Below are 19,099 nucleotides of genomic sequence, written 5' to 3'. Positions count from 1 at the left end.
CATGAGACCTGATTGAGTGCAGCTTTGCTGCCTGATGAGAATTTACTATCAAGGTTAGAGATATTTTCTAGTTAGGGGAGTGACTCTTTTGAACCACTCCCCATGGATCCAAGTTGAAACTTTGACTGATATTATAATGCGTTCATTATTACTTTGATATTAGGATATATACTACATATGTTTATGTTCTTTCTTTTTCACATAGAATCGCCTTTGAGATCCTTTGTAATCTGAATTTTATTATCCACACCTGGTTCTGGTCCACCTCTGTGTTAACATATACTCCCCGCCAAATTAGGTGCTTCTTATAGCGAACATCAGACATATGTGTAACCTGTTCTTGAAAATGATTTTAAGATTATTATTTCCTCTCTTTTTTTTTTTCTCTTTTGAAAAAGAAAATGTTTACATAACCAACAATACATTTAAAATAGAGTTCTTTATTATTAAATCAAGGATACCACATGTTATGCTCATCTATTCATACATCCTTTTTCTTTATAAAAAAAGCTTGTTTGTATCGTTTAATCTTACCTGATTTCCGCACTAGCCCAGGAGATTGCCTTTTTTGGCCTTGAGAATCCTAAGTTTTTGGTACTGGCTATGTGGATGAGTTTTTTGCTCAAAATTCCATCTTTCCATTGGGTCCTATCCATTCTTATTGTGGGGTTAGTATGAGAGAGATTAGTCTATATCTACATGACAATACACCATGAAGATTGGTCACTAGTTATGTATATATTTTGATGTTATTGTTGTATATCCGATTCAGATGCTCTTTTGTAGATCTTTTTCTGACTTACACTCCTGAAGAAGGGGGTAACCCCGAAACATGTTGAGTGTACAACGGGAAGATTAGTATCCATAAATCCAGTGCGGAATGACCATCTATATCTAAAATCCCTTGTATTTCATATAAATAGAGGTTTCTCCCAGACAAAATTGACGTGGCTCCCAGACAAAATTGAAGTCCTTTTTTCCCCACAAATGGAGCTTTCTTTTTTTAAAAAAAAACTATTTTTTTCTCAGTTTAGGCCGATACGTATTCTTCTACATATTTTTGGTAAAAAAAAAAAAAATCACAATAAGCGTATATTGATTGGTTTGCGCAAACGTTATAGCGCCTACAAAATAGGGGATAGAATTTACATTTTTTTTTTACTAGTAATGGCGGCGATCTGCGATTTTTGTCAGGACTGCGATATTACGGAGGATCCATCGAACACTTTTCACACATTTTTGGGACCATTCACATTTATACAGCGAACAGTTTTATAAATATGCACTGATTACTGTATATTTGGGACTGGCAGAGAAGGGGTTAACACTAGGGAGCAATCAAGGGGTTAAATGTGTTCCCTGCTAGGTGATTCTTACTGTGGGGGAGGGGGACTGACTAGGGGAGGTGACAGATGATTGTGCCTATGTACAAGGGACACACCATCAGTCTCTTCTCCCTGACAAGACGTGGAGCTCTGTGTTTACACAGAGATCCATGTCCCTTGGCTCTGTGACTGCCGATCACGGGAGCCAGGGAGAAATTGCGGCTGCCAGGCACGCTCATCGGCACTTAAGTGGCGCGGCAAGCATGGGCGCGCGCCCCCCAGCGGCGGGAGGCAAGAGGCTGTATATGGACGGCCTCCCGGCATTTTAGAGCCACCGTGTGGCCGTCAATAGTCGATGGCCTAATGGGAAGTGGTTAAGGCTGATTTTATTATGTATGATTTTGTAAAATAAATGTATATTTTTGTAAATGGACTTTGTAATTCATAACGTACCACGAAAGTCCTTATTGCCTCCACAATATCCCATTTTTCCATTTTAGAATATGAATAAGCGACCTTTGAAAGAGCTGTACATTCTGAATAGCTAGCATTTGAAGCATCAGCTCCATCATGCAAAACTAACATTTTAAGTCTTTTAGATAAACCAAGTGTGGATATCCCCATGCCATACAGAAGTGCAATTTCCCCAATGCTTTGATACAGCTCTGTAGGGTGCAGACTCTGTCAATGTTGACTGACAGCATGACATGGTGATGCATGTGACAGAGCTGAGTGGGGGGGATCAGCTGTTGGAGGTCACGTGGCATGCCTGTGATGCCATGTCTATGCTCAAAGGCAGGGCATAATTGTATGCAAGAAGTTCTAATAGTGACTAGTAGCAGATCTTCTACCTAGACTCTAAAATTGGAGTATTTATTGAGACTGGGTATCACAATTGAGATCTTGTGTGTATTCTAGACATGCCGAGCATTAAGGGTTTCATTAAAATTATTTGTATTTATTGAATATATTAGATTGTTCCTACTTGTAAGCATGTGAATATATATTTTATTTACTTTGGATAGAGTAAGAGAGGGTTTATACACCTGTCAGTTTTTTTTCCCACCATCTGTGTCCCATGGTGGAGATTTGTCTTCACTTTCTGTCCCATAGCCAAACAGGAAGTCAGAGTAAATCCCTGCAAATTAAGGGCATTTCTTGGGGACCCCCAGGTCTCCAGAACCATTGGAAGATTTCCAATGGTGGAAGATTTCCTCGCTATTACTTATTTGATAATGGTAAACAGGACAAATAGAGAGGTTGAATCTCCCCAACGGGGTCACCGACACTATGCAAAACTAAAAAAATAAATAAAAGTTTTTCCTTTAAAGTTCTAAATGATTGTATGTGCTAGTAGCCCTGACCAGGTCCGAGTATGCCAACAGACAGATGTGTTTTTCTAAAAGCCATGAGTTTAAAGTAATTTTGCAAAATCGTTGGATACCTTAGAACCGGTTCACACAGGGGCAACCCGATTGCAGCGCGACTTTGCAAGGCAACTTCAGCGCGACTTCAGCGTGACTTGGAGCAACTTACAACGTGACTTAAAGTTGCCTCCAGGACAGACGACTTTGGCTGTGGCCAATCACAGAATAATCAGCTCTGTGGGAGGGAGGGGTTTGCCTGAGTAAACAATTTTCTCCTGTAAAGTTGCTTCAGTTAAGACAGTGATCAGACTTTGCAGGCGACTTCCATTGAAATCTATGGGTACAAGTTGCCTAGAAGTCGCCTTGAAGTAGTACAGGAACCTTTTCTGAAGTCGGAGTACATTAAGACGGCTCCCATTCACTTTAATGTAATTTCTCATGTCGCACGACTTGGGGCGACACAAGTCGGATCCCAAGTTGTGGTAGTGTGAACTGGCACTCAAAGTGATTGTAAACTCTTTTTTTCCTTTTTACCAGCTCTCTATAAAGGATTTGCACAAAGCAGCCCAGACTCTCCTCTTCTCGGGTCCCCCTTCGGTGCTCCTGTCCCCGCCCTCCTTGCTACGGGTGTCAATTTAGGCATGGAGCCCTGGTTCTAACCCTGCCCCGTCTCTCCTGTATGGCTAACCAACTATGATTGACAGCAGCGGGAGCCAATGGCGCTGTTGCCGTGTCTCATCCAATCAGAAAAAGTCCTGGACAGCCGAGGTACTCGTGGGCATCGCCAAAGAGAAATAAGTGGAGACTCAAGTAAGAATTAGGGGGTGCTGGGGTGGCTGCTGCACAAAGAAGTTTTTTTTAATCTCAATGCATGAAGATAAAAAAAAAAAAAACTTGTGACTTTACAATCACTTTATAACCACACTATAACTTTTGTGCAAGTGATCAGTTAACCGTTTTTCTGCTCTGCATTCTCAACACATTTATTTTTTTAGGAATCGCTTGATACAGCCGACGTATACATGGCAAAAAATTAATTAAAATCACCTCCCCAACCCCGTTAGTCACGTATATCACCAGTATACACCTGCCTGTTTAGGTAACCAGTGCTGTAACAACAAATACACCAAAGCATGACAATAAGTGATGGCCAGTGAAGGATGTATGCATTCTTATCCCTGAGAATGAGATAATACTCCACAGACTCATTCCTCATAGAATTGTTTATGTCACTGCAACAAGCGAGCTCAGAGTAATAACGACAGCAAGGTGATATTTTCCATAGGCATGCCTCTGAGGCAAACCATTTTCCCTTGAAAGGCAGGAAGATGACAGAGAAATGGCTTCTCAGACTTCAGAATGTGAAGGATTTATCCTTACCTGGCATCTGCCTCACTGTAGTATTCTCTCGCTACAATGTCTTCAAACAGCTCTCCACCTGTGACCCTGAAAAATACAGACACAAAGACTGCTGAAAAATGGGCAAAAATAAAGAAATAAATAAGCAAACAGCAAAGTAAAGCAGAGAGCCCTAGGGCAGCCTGTGGCTGAGCATTTTCTTTCTCTACAAGAGCGAGCCATAAAGGGTCAAGCGGTACTGTGCTAAGAGCAGCTCTTAGGAACTGCCAACTGACTGATAGCAGGCACAGTGCTTCAGCCTAGGCATTAACTACCCAGGAGGGACCCTTAACATTTCCCATCACACAAACAAACATAATGTATCCCATTAGAAGCAGGGAAGGTAGAAATCACACTTGTTCTTTTTCTAGACGCATCAAAGGGTTTACATTTTTATTATATATATTTATATTTTTGTATTATAACATTTTATACATCAAGGCAATGTTTTTTTTATTCCTTACCATAATCCCATCAGTGCAAATATATGTATTATGCTGCAGAAACAACATAAGCAGGCATAATAATTGATATATGTGGGGAACTAGAGAGAGGCTTCATGTGTCCCCCACGCAGGGCTATGTTTTCCCAGAAAAAGGGGCAATGACATGCACACCCCATGCAGGGCAGTCTTTTCCTGGCAAGGGGATTCATGGGTGTTGCATACGTCGTTCTGCCAGCGCCCCATTGTTCTCTACCGAGACATGTAGATGCACAGGGTGAGTTCGGGCTCCCGTATCTCATAATGGGACACAACGGCTGTGTCCATGCAGAAGCATATGCCAAGAGATGTCAATGGGACGCCAGCATGGTGATGCATGCAACATCTGTGTGTCACTGTGCCAGAAAAATACAGCACTGCACCGGGTGAGCATGACATCTCCCCAAGTAAACAAGGCCAGATAGGAGACTTTTCTGGCAACATGTGAAAATGGTGAGGCCATCGCTATGATTTTGCGCTGCTCCACCTATATAAACCTTAAAGGGGACCTTTACCCTAAAAATTAAAATTTTCACCAAGCTAATCCCTCCTCCATAGTTAAAAAAAGCTAATGTGTGACTAAAATGTATGTGATTTTTTGCACCACACACAGATGACACATCTACCCTATCCATGATATTGTCATTAAATAGATCGTACAGTGCCTTAAAAAAGTATTCATACCCCTTAAAAACTTTGACCCATTTTGTTATGTTACAACCAAAAACCTAAATGTATTTACTGGGATTTTATGCGATAGACCAACACAGAGTGGCACATGATTGTGAAGTAAAAGGAAAATGATAAATGTTTTTTACAATTTTTAACAAATAAATATCTAAAAAGCGGGCGTGCATTTGTATTCAGCTCCCTTTACTCTGATACCCCTAACTAAAATCTAGTGGAACCAATTGACTTCAGAAGTCACCCAATTAGTAAAAAGAGTCCATCTGTGTTCAATTTAATCTCAGTATAAATACAGCTGTTCTGTGAAGCCCTCAGAGGCTTGGTAGAGAACCTTAGACCCCTTTCACACTGGGGCGTTTTTCAGGCACTTTAGGGCTAAAAATAGCGACTGTAAAGCGCGTGAAAAATGTCTCCCCTGCAGGCTCAGTGAGAAAGCCAGAGGGCTTTCGCACTGAGGCAATGCGCTGGCAGGACATTAAAAAAAATTTCCTGCCAGCATCATCTTTGGTGCGGTGAAGGAGCAGTGTGTATACTGCTCCTGCCCATTGAAATCAATGGGCAGCGCAGCCGAACCGCCGGCAAACCGCCCCAACATTGTCGCTTTGCCGGTGGTTTTAACCCTTTTTCATGTTTCAGCAGGGGTTAAAAGCATCCTGCTAGCAGCCGAAAACCTCTGCTAAAAATAGCAGTGCTTTACCGCTGACGCTGCCCCCACGTCTGAAAGGGGCCTTCGTGAACAAAAATCATTGTGAAGGCCAAGAAACACACCAGACAGATCAGGGATAAAATTGTGAAGTTTAAAGCAGGGTTAGGTTATAAAAAAAGATCTCAAGCTTTGAAAATCTCACGGAGCACTGTTCAAGCCATCAACCGAAAATGGAAAGAGTATGGGACAACTGCAAACCTACCAAGACATGGCTGTCGACCTAAACTGACAGGCCGGGCAAGGAGAGCATAAATCAGAGAAGCAGCCAAGAGGCCCATGGTAACTCTGGAGGAGCTGCAGAGATCCATAGCTCAGGTGGGAGAACCCATCCACAGGACAACTATTAGCCCTCGTTCACACTGAACACAGCTTTGAAATTGTGCGACTTCATCTGAACTCGCGTGATTTCAAAGCCGAATTTCAGTCAGACTTTGGGGGTGACTTGGAAGACATATGTAGGTTCATGTACAAATGTCTATTGAAGTAACCAAAAGTAATGCAGGAAGTACTTTTGGAAATCGGTGCAGAGCAGCAAAGTTGGCGTTGCACCGAATGAGATGGTGCCATTGAAATACAATTTGACCTGTCGAAATGTGTCAATGTGAAAGGGGGCTTAGTCGCTGCACTCCACAAAACTGGCCTCTATGGAAGAGTGGCAAGAAGAAAGCTATAAGAAGTCCTATTTGCAGTTTGTGAGAAGCCATGTGGGGTACACAAACGTGGAAGAAGGGGTTCAGGTCAGTAAAGACGAAAATGTAACTTTTTGGCCTAAAAGCAAAAACGCTGTATGTGGCGGGAAACCAACACTAATTGCACATGACCCTGAACCCACCATCCCCATCATGAAACATGGTGGTGGCAGCATCATGTTTTGGGGATTCTTTCTTCAGCAGGGACAGGGAAGCCGGTCAGAATTAATGGGAAGATGGTTGGAGCCAAACACTGGGCAAGAAGAAAACCTGTCAGAGTCTGAAAAAGACTTAAGACTGGGGCAGAGGTTCACCTTCCAGGGAGAACAACCCTTAACATACAGCCAGAGCTACAATGGAATAGTTTAGATCAACAAATGCATTAGAAGGGTCCAGTCAAAGTCCAGACCTAAATCCAATTGAGAATATGACAAGACTTGAAAATTGCTGTTCACAGACGCTTTTCCACTCAATCTGACAGAGCTTGTGCCATTTTGAAAAGAAAAAAAAAATGGGCAAAAATGTCACTCTCTAGATGTGCAACGCTGGTATAGACATCCCCAAAAAGACTTGCAACTGTAACTGCAGCGAAAGGTGGTTCATTAAAGTATTGACTCGGGGTGTGCTGAATACAAATGCACGCAATACTTTTTAGATATTTGTAAAAAAAAAAAAAAAATTGAAAACCATTTATAATTTTCCTTCCACTTCACAATTATGTGCCACTTTGTGTTGGTCTATCACATAAAATCCCAGTAAAATACATTTACGTTTTTGGTTGTAACATGACAAAATTTGGAAAATTTCAAGGGGTATGAATACGTTTTCAAGGCACTGTATAATAGAATTGAATGATTTTCTCAGGTCTAAGGTTTGGTTTACATATATGAGATTTGGATGCGTTGTTAACCCCTTTCCGATTCCCATAACATGTGAATCGGATCGGCCTTCAATGGAGCTGGTTGACACACATCCGGAGCAGCCTTGATCCATTTATTAAAAGGGTGCTTTTTGGTCCGGTTTAGGTGCAAATGCAAGTAAAAATTTGCACCTGAACTGGTGAACAAAACCACACCGGACTCCAGACTGCAAACCCCAGCCGCACATGTGTGAATCTAGGCTTATAGATGTCTACAGACAAAATAACGTTTAGTTAGGGTTCGCCAAGTAAAAACACTCCAATTAAATTCTAACACAAGATAGATGAATGTTCGCACACTTCTACAAAACCCTTTTTTCTTATAAAACATCGTGATGCACCAACTTGCTTTGCACAGTGGCCTTCTATGGGAAGTTGAAAAACAGAATAATACTTTTGTTCTACAAGTTTGAGTTAGTTCCTAATGATGCATTTTGCCCAAAATGAGCCTTGACACTGACAGGAAAATCAAGATGGCTGTGCCATTGTATTAGAATATGTACCAACAGTAAACTACAACAAAGTGGCAAACATAATGGCTTGTGGCTTAGGGACAAACATAACTGATACCATTTAAAGCTTTTGAGACAAAATGTAATAGGGGAGGGATGTCAATTTTTTACCAAGAGAATGTGCTATAATTTATGGGTGACACATAAGACCAAATTTGACATCTTTATTTGCCAACTGATCTAGGGAAGACGAGGGAAAGATTTTGAGGGTTAAGATTATGCATTTTAACACCAAATCCCTATGTCCCTAATGTGAAGCTCTCTTGCATATGAAAGGGGGAATTTACTAAAATGAAAGCAGCTTTAAAAGTGAAAGACAGAAGCTGATTGGTTGCCATGCACAGTTTCTCCAGTCTTAATAAATTCCCAATATAATATCTTCAAGATTAGGAAATTGCAGAACCTACATGCTGTCCACACACAAAATCACAAGTAGAATTTGCAAGTGTCACCACCAAAACATATTTATTGATAACCTTATTAGTCATTTGTATTTATTTACAGATTTATTGTAATCTGTTCTGTTTTACTATTTCCACCACATTTGAATTGCATCTCCCTCCTGAGATTTCTTAAAGCTGGGTTCCACCCACAATTTATTTATATTTTTTAAAGTCAGCAGCTACAAACAATGTAGCTGCTGACTTTTAATAAGGACACTTACCTGTCCTAGGTGCCCGCAATGTCGGCCCCCCCGAGACCGATCCCTCGATCCTGGCAGCTCCTGGCGCCACCATCCTTTCTGGGGGAAACAGGCAGTGGAGCCTTGCGGCTTCATTGCCTGTTTCCTATTGCGCATGCGCGAGTCTCCCGGAGCTTTTGTGAATGGGCAGCTACTTTCTGGGATGCACACAGTTCCCAGAAGGCAGCGCGCCCCATTTCCCAGAAGACACTGAGAAGGAGGAAGAAGACCTGCTGCGGACTAGGAAGAGGCAGATTAGGAACATCCGCATAGCAGCCGCCATTTCTGGCAAGTAAAAAAATAGTTTTTATCATTTTCTTTTTTGCAAGTTTGTGTAATTTTTTATTTTTAAGGTGGAACTACACATTAATATGCTATTCTAACAATTACGATAAAGAAAAGAAACGGGCTGGTGTGTTCTGGTAAAAGCATATCCACAGCGCAGTCATGAACAATGAAAATTAATAACTTGGTTTGATGACATATACAACTGACAGAAAGAAGTTATGAAGAGAAAGTGATTTATTTACAGGAGAACACATTTTAACCAAAAACCATGCAATCTGAATTTTGACACCTTTAATTATGCTGTTGTCCGAGAGCTTTATGTCCTGAGATATAATGAACCTGGTCTGTTAGCACAAGCATCATCAGGAATGATGACATACAATACCTGTCGCCGAGAATGTGCTTCCAGCACGACGGCATCGCGCCGATTCTCGGCGACATGGTGCCGACATCTCGCACTCGCTGGAATAGAAAAAGCACATTCCAGCGAGCGCGTCATAGAAGCGACGGGGATCCGACTTGGATTCCCACCAATTCTAGCCGCGGCGTTTGGTATGAATCATGAGAGTGAACTCCACGCCAAATTTTAAATAAAAAACCGGCATGGGTTCCCCCCAGGAGCATACCAGGCCCTTAGGCCTGGTATGGATTGCAAGGAGAACCCCCTAAGCCAAAAGGGGGCTCCCAGATTCCGAAAAGCCCCCCGCGTGCAGACCCCGACAACCAACGGCCAGGGTTGTCGGGAAGAGGCCCTGTCCTTATAAACATGGGGGGTACTTTGGGGTGGGGGGGCTGCAGGGTGCCCCCCCCCACCCAACCCCATTTTGAGGGCATGCGGCCTGGTACGGCTCAAGAGGGGGGGGCGCTCTTTCGTCCCCACTCCTTTCCTGACCGGCCGGGCGGCGTGCTTGGATACGGGTCTGGTATGGATTGTGGGGGGACCCCCACGCTGTTTTTTTTTGGCGTAGGGGGTTCTCCTTGCAATCCATACCAGACCCAAGGGCCTGGTATGCCCCTGGGGGGGGAACCTATGCCGGTTTTTTATTTAAAATTTAGAATTGAGTTCCCCCTCATGATTCATACCAAACGCTGCGGCTAGAATTGGCGGGAATCCAAGTCGGATCCCCGTCGCTTCTATGACGGCATTTTCACCATCGCAGCGAGCCGGCTCGGCGCTGGCTCCCGCGACGGGGCTCGTAGGTGGTCAATCTCGCCGAGAAAGGGAGCGAGATTGACACAATATCGCAGTCACCTACAGTACAGTGTTTTATTTAACACAACACTAACAACTATCCAGAGAAACTAAAAAGTATTATTGAATTGCAGTGTACAGAAAAATGCTCATTCTAGGTGAAGCTGGCTTCTGAGTAGTTAATGCACATAACGTATTGCTGCCTACCTGATGCCAATAAGTCTTTAAAGTGCTTGCTAAGATTTCCACCCATTTTCCCAAGGTGCCTCAGTAATAGGAAGTGAAGAGGAACCTCTATAGTGGGGTCACTATGAGTGATCTTTACAAAAAAGGCTACAGATTAATATTAAAATTGCTGGAGTCCTCATCCCGGCAAGATCCGGCAGCATCTGCCGGATCTTCAGCCGGGAATTTACAGTGCATGCGCTGCCGACGTCAGCGGCTGCATGCCAAGTGAATATCTCCTAAACCGTACAGGTTTAGGAGATATTCATATTCACTTTACCTACAGGTAAACCTTATTATAGGCTTACCTGTAGGTAAAAATAAAAAAAATGGGTATACAACCGCTTTAAAGGATAGATCAGAGTCCAAGACTACACCTAGAACCTTGGCATGCAGGGACAGGTTGATAGGACAATCATTGGGAGATGGGACTTTTGCACAATATATACACAACTTTTAAAACTCTATTTATTTTGAAACAATCAAAGGAAAGTACTTACAGGTCAAACACAAGATAATGAAAACCTTCTTCTGAAATACTTTCGTGGAGGCGCACTGCAAAACAAAAAAGAAAGATATCAGCAAAGGCACTTATCATTCAAATGTCAAGTATTATGAAGTAAAAGACAAACTGGAGGAACAAAATCACAAGGATTATGTAACCAGACTACCAGATGTCCAGTTTTGCACAAATACATTATACATACAATTTTACATGTTAAGCATTTGGCCAGAACCTTCAGTGGCCTTAAAAAAAAAAGCTAGGGAGGTAAATTAAAGGCATGGCTTTAGATTAAAAATAAAAAAACTGCTCTCAATAGTACCCCTATAGAGAAAGGTAGGGCAATTCTGTGAAGGGGGGCCAAGTCACAGGCTGACAAAACACAGGTGATGCTTGTACCAGGTACTGTGTGTCCAAACTGGAGTTTTGACCTGAAGCCGCTGCTAAAAAGATGGCCATCATATGTAAAGCAGAATGTCACCCAAAAGAGGAAGTTGTTTGTCTGCCTTCTCTCCATCTCCTCCAAGTTGTTGCACTGGTTTTCACAAGTAACCACTTCAACTTCTGATTGGATCGTTGTGGCGATCTGAGCAGAAGTTTGCCCCTCTCCCCCTCAGCCTTCTGGGACACGTCACAGGTCCCAGAAAGCTATGGGACCATTCATAAAGCAGTGTGGCTCATGCATGTGCAGTGGGAAGCCGGCTCCCCAAAGTAAACATGCTGATGCCTGGACCGAAGACAGACAAAGAGGCGGCTTGGGCGAGGATGGTGCTGGATTCCTGGACAGGTTAGTGTCCTATTATTAAACATCAGCAGCTACAACGCTTGTAGTTGCTGTCTTTTGTTATTTCCAGAACCGCTTTAAGCAAATCAAGGAGGTAGAAATTGATCACTAATATGAGGCGGATGGTGACTGGGGATGGGAACAAATATGACTCAAAATGGCCTTCTCTGATCCTCCCCTTCTTCCACAGTCCCCAAGCAATCTCCTGATAGTACAGAGCATTGGGGGCACTCTGCAAATGCTCAGTTTGGTGTGTATTGCTAGAGAGGGTTTTGTTTTGTTTGGGAGGGTGCATGTGATCAGCACAGGGCTAATCAGCACTGTCCAGACAGAGGGTCAGGCAGCCTCATAGGACAGTCAGAGGAGAATGAAAACTCCTACAAGCTTTAACTAGTGCTCAGTCAGACACTGACAGAAGTAACAAGACTGCTGATGAAAAAAAGATATTTAGCAGTTTATATTTACTAAAACAATTGCATTGCCATGCTATGTGTACTGTGCAAGACCAGATATAGTAAATGCAGAGTCCTGGGTTTAGTAACACTTTAAATTATGTTTTTTTTTCCTTTAGAGTTTAATTTTAATATTTGTTAAAATGAATACTGGATTTTTTGATAGGATTTATATATACATTAAAATATTACATTTAATTTCATGGAGGTTATGAACATAGTAACAAGGGGCCAGATCCACAAAAACCTGACGTAACTTAAAAAATCCAATTTAAGTTACACTGGCTTAAAGTTTCTACCTAAGTGCCTGATCCACAAAGCACTTATCTAGAAAATTCAGGCTGTGTAACTAAAATTCCGCCGGCGCAAGGCGTTCCTATTCAAATGGGGCGAGTCCCATTTAAATGAGGTGCGCTCCCGCGCCGGCCGTACTGCGCATGCGCGTCGGCCGTACTGCGCATGCGCGAAGTTACGTTACGCCGAGTTTTGAGGATCGCGACGGCTTAAAGTTGCGTCGGGGAAAAAAAAAATGACAGCGGCATGCATTCCTGAGGGAGAACTCCATGCCAATTTTCAAAGAAAAAATCGGCATGGGTTCCCCCCCCAGGAGCATACCAGGTCCTTAGGTCTGGTATGGGTTGTAAGGAGACCCCCCCACGCCGAAAAATTGACGTAGGGGGTCCCCCTACAATCCATACCAGACCCGTATCCAAAGCACGGTACCCGGCCGGCCAGGAAGGGAGTGGGGACGAGCGAGCGTCCCCCCCCCTCCTGAGCCGTGCCAGGCCGCGTGCCCTCAACATGGGGGGGTTGGGTGCTCTGGGGCAGGGGGGCGCACTGCGGGCCCCCCCACCCCAGAGCACCCTGTCCCCATGTTGATGAGGACAGGACCTCTTCCCGACAACCCTTGCCATTGGTTGTCGGGGTCTGCGGGCGGAGGCTTATCGGAATCTGGGAGTCCCCTTTAATAAGGGGGCCCCCAGATACCGGCCCCCCACCCTAAGTGAATGGATATGGGGTACATCGTACCCCTATCCATTCACCTGGAGGCAAAAAGTAAAAGTTAATAAACACACAACACAAGGCTTTTTAAAATAGTTTATTATTCTGCTCCGGACGCCCCCCCTGTCTTCGTTATTAGCTCAATTACCAGGGGGGGCTTCTTCTTCCGCTCTCCGGGGGTCTTCTTCCGCTCTCCGGGGGTCTTCCGCTCTCCGGGGGGGCTTCTCCGGACTCCGGGGGGGCTTCTCCGGACTCCGGGGGGGCTTCTCCGGACTCCGGGGGGCTTCTTCCATCTTCTCCCCTCTTCCGCTCTTGACTCGGCGAACCCCGGTTCTTCTGCAGCTCTCCGGTGCCTTCTTCTTCAGCGCTGGCTGCCTGTTATGTTTGTGTGTTAGCTCGATTTCAAACAGGCAGCCGGCGCGGTCTTCTGTGGCGTCAGGGTCTTCTGGTCTTCTGTTCTTCCGATGTTGCCTCGTCGCCTGTTGTCGCTGTAATGATGGAAGCGCGCCTTGCATCCCATTTATATAGGCATCGCCGTCCCATCATGCTCCGGTAGGTACCCACGTGGTGGGTGCCTACCCACGTGCACCCACCACGTGGGTACCTACCGGAGCATGATGGGACGGTGATGCCTATATAAATGTGATGCAAGGCGCGCTTCCATCATTACAGCGACAACCGGCGACGAGGCAACATCGGAAGAACAGAAGACCAGAAGAGAAGATGACGCCACAGAAGACCGCGCCGGCTGCCTGTTTGAAATCGAGCTAACACACAAACATAGCAGGCAGCCAGCGCTGAAGAAGAAGGCACCGGAGAGCTGCAGAAGAACCGGGGTTCGCCGAGTCAAGAGCGGAAGAGGGGAGAAGATGGAAGAAGCCCCCCGGAGTCCGGAGAAGCCCCCCCGGAGTCCGGAGAAGCCCCCCCGGAGAGCGGAAGACCCCCGGAGAGTGGAAGAAGACCCCCGGAGAGCGGAAGAAGAAGCCCCCCCTGGTAATTGAGCTAATAACGAAGACAGGGGGGGCGTCCGGAGCAGAATAATAAACTATTTTAAAAAGCCTTGTGTTGTGTGTTTATTAACTTTTACTTTTTGCCTCCAGGTGAATGGATAGGGGTACGATGTACCCCATATCCATTCACTTAGGGTGGGGGGCCGGTATCTGGGGGCCCCCTTATTAAAGGGGACTCCCAGATTCCGATAAGCCTCCGCCCGCAGACCCCGACAACCAATGGCAAGGGTTGTCGGGAAGAGGTCCTGTCCTCATCAACATGGGGACAGGGTGCTCTGGGGTGGGGGGGCCCGCAGTGCGCCCCCCTGCCCCAGAGCACCCAACCCCCCCATGTTGAGGGCACGCGGCCTGGCACGGCTCAGGAGGGGGGGGGACGCTCGCTCGTCCCCACTCCCTTCCTGGCCGGCCGGGTACCGTGCTTTGGATACGGGTCTGGTATGGATTGTAGGGGGACCCCCTACGTCAATTTTTCGGCGTAGGGGGGGTCCCCTTACAACCCATACCAGACCTAAGGGCCTGGTATGCTCCTGGGGGGGAACCCATGCCGGTTTTGTTTTTTACAAATTGACGTGGAGTTCTCCCTCGGGAAAGCATACCAAATGCCGTCGCTGCAATGGGCCTTTACAAGGTGTGACTAACTTTACACTTTGTAAAACGAGCCCTAATTTTACACTTGCAAAATAACACTTACGGCGCAAAAAAGAAGCTAGAAAGCTTTGTGGATCGCCTTAAGTGCTAATTTGCATACTAGCAACGGCATTTCGACTCGAAATGCCCCCAGCGGCGGATGCGGTACTGCATCCTAAAATTAGGCAGTGTAATTCAATTACACATGCCGGATCTTCTGTGTAACTTTGGAAAAAGCCTTTTGAGGATCGTTTCCAAAGTTACACACAGACTGAACAGCACTTAAGTCGGAGTATCTCTTTTGAGGATCTGGCCCAAGGTGTGGCTAGAAGAGTAAATGAAGTGCATTTATTTTATGTCTCTGTATAGAAATAGTGTTCGCACTTTAATTTATTTTTCAATTCTACCGCTTTTAAATCTTTACAAAGCTATATAATTCACAGACTTAAAAATGGTCATATATGATAATGGATAAGAGACTTACAACATGAAAGCAAAGAGGAAATTGCCCCTTTTTGTATGAAATATATAAAAGCAGATCACAGCACAACTTTTAATGCAGATTTTACAGGATGGCTTATGTATGTCATTGGTCTTGTACAGAGAACAGGTATACCACACTAAACAGAGAAGCAATTACATCCTATAAGGCTGTGAAGTTGTTAGGCTATTACTTGCAACAACTCCCCAGCGATATGAGTATTGCTACTCCGTAGCCGTTAGTACCTATTTAGCATGCCATCCATTATTGATGGGTGTCACCCGAAGAGCTGGGTGTAATCAACAACCAGAGCAGCTAATAAGTCGTTAAAGAGAGATAATTATCTAGCAGAGACACAGTTACATACTTGATCTAACACTCGCTTTCACTGCAATTTTACCAATCTGACTTAACTCTGTCAAATACCAAAATACAAGACTAGCATTCAGGAAGAGCAATTATGAAAACGGGATGGTACTGGCTAGAATCCTTACTAATCTACCAATGATGTTATATTTTTATAGGGATTATCTTTGCAAGGACCTAAAATATTCTATCTATACTTTTATTTTTTCAATTTGGGAAAGCACATGAGCAAAATTACTGTATATGAAATCTATGTGAAAATATACCGTATATACTCGAGTATAAGCCAAGTTTTTCAGCCCTTTTTTTAGGGCTGAAAATACACTCATCGGCTTATACTCAAGTCAGTGTACCTGATGGGCTGCGGGTGCCCATTTTTCAAAAGTCGCGGCTACTTCCTGGTCCTGTTCCGTGATAGGTGTTTGACACTGTGTTCCGCTACTGCCTATCACAGAGGTCCTCTCATCCTCGGACTCAGTTTCCCAGCAGACACTGTGTTCAGTTTTCCGCCTATTACGGACTTCCTCTTGTCCGAGGATGAAAGAAGGTCCATGATTGGCGGAACACTGAACACAGTTTCTGCTGGGAAACGGAGTCCGAGGAGGAGAGGACCTCCGTGATAGGCGGTAGCGGAACAGTGTCAAACGCCTATTCCGGAACAGAACGAGACCAGGAGGAAGACGGGACTTTTGAAAAATGGACTCCAGCAGCACGTCAAGAATTCAGGACTACTTTCCATATAAGGTATATCTTAAAAAGGTGGTTGGAATTGTATTCAAAATATTAAAGTACACTGGGTGCTGTAAAAGTCCATAGCTTTCCTCTACCTGACCCTTTACACATCTTGCCTCCTATGCAAATGTAAATGGTATTTTATGAGACGCAGCCCTGCGATTAGTATTCGCCTATAATTCAGTAGGCTTTTAATCCTTCAGGATGTGCTTGGTACATCTGTCAGTAGACGAAAGTGCTACATGGATTTGGTAGGCTGCAAGAGATCTCCCCTGTGCAGAGAAGATTGTGTGTTTTGTGTCTGCAAGGCGTAACATTTGGAAGACATAGGCACAGTGAGGTTGCAAATGGGCACAGTGAGGCTGCAAATGGGCATTGTTGACCCTTATTTCCGCTTACAGTAGCTGCTGCATTTCCCACCCTAGGCTTATACGAGTCAATACGTTTTCCCAGGTTTTTGTGGTAAAATTAGGGCCTCGGCTTATACTGTGTTTGTGAAACAATTTAGAACACAGCATTTACATTTTAAACTGGATCTAATAGGGTAGTGCTTGCTTGTATATACTGTTGAATCCCCCCCCCCCTCCGCTGGCACATTTGGCATCTTTTGGAGGGGGAGTGGCTACCTGGTTTTGACAGGTACCCGCTCCCACTTTTGGCTCAGTTGGCAACAGCAAAGTGAGCCGAAGTTTAGCTCCCCCTCCTTCCCTCGGCAGTTGGCCAATACACAAAGCGATTTGCACATATGCAGTAAGAGACTGGCTGTGAAGTTGTAAGGCTTCACTGCTGTTTTTTCTTAGCCAAGATGGTGGCGTTAGCACTCTAGAGCCGATGCAAGAATCGACTCATGTGAGGATACCGCTGGATGCCGGGATAGGCAAGTGTGAAACTCCTCTAAGTTTATCAGGGTATCCCACTTTGACAAATACGAACCACTGCACACCTTGCAAACAAAGGAAAAGAAACAGGACAGCAGCAACTGAAACAGACCTAAAAACTGATCTGGAATACAAACCAATGTGTGATAGATTTATACAATTCGGCTGCATTTGACTTGACCCCCTAGTCTATCCAAAAGAAGAAAATGTTTTGCTATACATATACTTTAAAGCTGAGGTTCACCCAAAATGGAACCTCCACTTTCCAGAACCCTCCCCCCTTCGGTGTCACATTTGGCACCTTTTAGGGGGAGGGGGGTGCAGATACCTGTATAAAACCGGTATTTGCACCACTTCCGGGTATGAACTCCCGCGGGAGTCCCGCCCCTTCCGGGAAACACACGGCTCCTAGGACACAGCAGGGAACAGTGAGGATTGCGCAGCACGACTCGCGCATGCGCAGCAGGGAACCGGGCAGTGAAACCGCAGCGCTTCACTTCCCGATTCCCTCACCGAGGATGGCGGCAGGGGAAGCCGAAAGCTGAGCGGTACCTCTGCTTTGGCTGCTGACCTGGACAGGTAAGTGTCCATTTTTTAAAAGTCAGAAAGCTGCAGTATTTGTAGCTGCTGGCTTCACTGCCCAATGACCAGGCAGAAAGAAGACTGGATGCTGAACCTGACAACAGTGAGGCAAATGTGTGTGAATCACAAGACTAACTGATCAAAACTCCAAATCCTTTGACAGGTTAGAAAAGCCCACTAATGTATTTACGTCGGGTTTATATTTAGCCATTGGCCTAGAGTTAAGCTTTAAAGTGGTATTAAATCCTTGTTAGGAAAAAAATAGCAGCATACCAGAAATACTTCCTTCTTTGTTGCCCACCATAAGGTGGATATGCTGTGGTACAGGGTCCCTCTGGACCTCCAGAATTGTCACTCTTGCATGTGCAAGACTGCATTTTATCATGTCAATGCTCCTAGCGCACAGGATGCAAGAGCCCAAATCACCTCTTCCAAGGGCTTCGACTTGTAGACAGGACACACCTTGCCTTTATGTAAAAAGCGCAAGGGATTATGAGACCTATAGTCCAGGCGTATGAATCTCCTCTCCATTCATAAATTGAAGCATCGTAAACACAGGTTACGATGCTCAGTTATGTAAATGAACACTGACTCTGTACATTCGGAAAAGGTAGGAGTCGGAATTAGCGGCTCCTACCTCCGCTCTCCATCCTGACATATCGAGGGGGTGGAGGACGACATTGAGGAGGACACAGAGTGCTGAGGGGGAGAGCAGCATGAGGGGGACAAGGAGCACAGACAGCAGCAGGAAGGGGGACAAGGGCCCGGAGGGGGAGAGCAGCACGGAGGAGGACACAGAGACAGTCAGCGGTGATCGGTGCGGCTTTGGGGGGAGATACAAGCACTGATCACCGCTGTATAACTTTAAAAAAAGCAGCTGAATACGGGGAAGATCAATGCTTGTAACTCCCCTGTCGCACTGATCACCCCTGACTGCCCAGGTATCGGGTGAAGCATCGGGGGGGGGGGGGATGCTCGGTATCGGTACCGATACTAGTATATGTATCGGGGACATGTCTAGTGATGTCCCATTTAACAGCCGTTGTCCTCCGTGTCCTCTGCAGAGCTTCCCATGCTGGAGATCAGGTCAGAGCAGGTCAGATTGGCTTCCAAAAAGGTATGCATACTCATCTTTTCTTTACAGGGATAGAGAGGTTAGTATTAGATCCCTGGTGTCTATAGATGCAGGGATTTTATATTTTGCACAGACTT

At 44.9% G+C, this 19,099-nt stretch overlaps 1 protein-coding gene across 24 annotated transcripts in view; it reads right to left on the bottom strand.

Moving 5' to 3' along the window:
• CAMK2G (calcium/calmodulin dependent protein kinase II gamma) overlaps positions 1–19,099 on the bottom strand; it is a 322,552-nt gene that overhangs the window by 123,552 nt on the left and 179,901 nt on the right. For all 24 annotated transcript variants that reach the window (XM_040320435.1, XM_040320410.1, XM_040320413.1 and 21 more), the window contains exons 4-5: positions 10,972–11,026; positions 4,073–4,138 (exon numbers count right to left, since the gene is read on the bottom strand). In XM_040320435.1, the coding sequence (XP_040176369.1) occupies positions 4,073–4,138; positions 10,972–11,026 (121 nt within the window). The remainder of the gene's footprint in view (positions 1–4,072; positions 4,139–10,971; positions 11,027–19,099) is intronic.

This window comes from Rana temporaria, chromosome 8, assembly GCF_905171775.1.
Source record: "Rana temporaria chromosome 8, aRanTem1.1, whole genome shotgun sequence".
Taxonomy (NCBI): Eukaryota; Metazoa; Chordata; class Amphibia; order Anura; family Ranidae; genus Rana; species Rana temporaria.
This window is presented reverse-complemented; position numbering and strand designations above follow the sequence as displayed.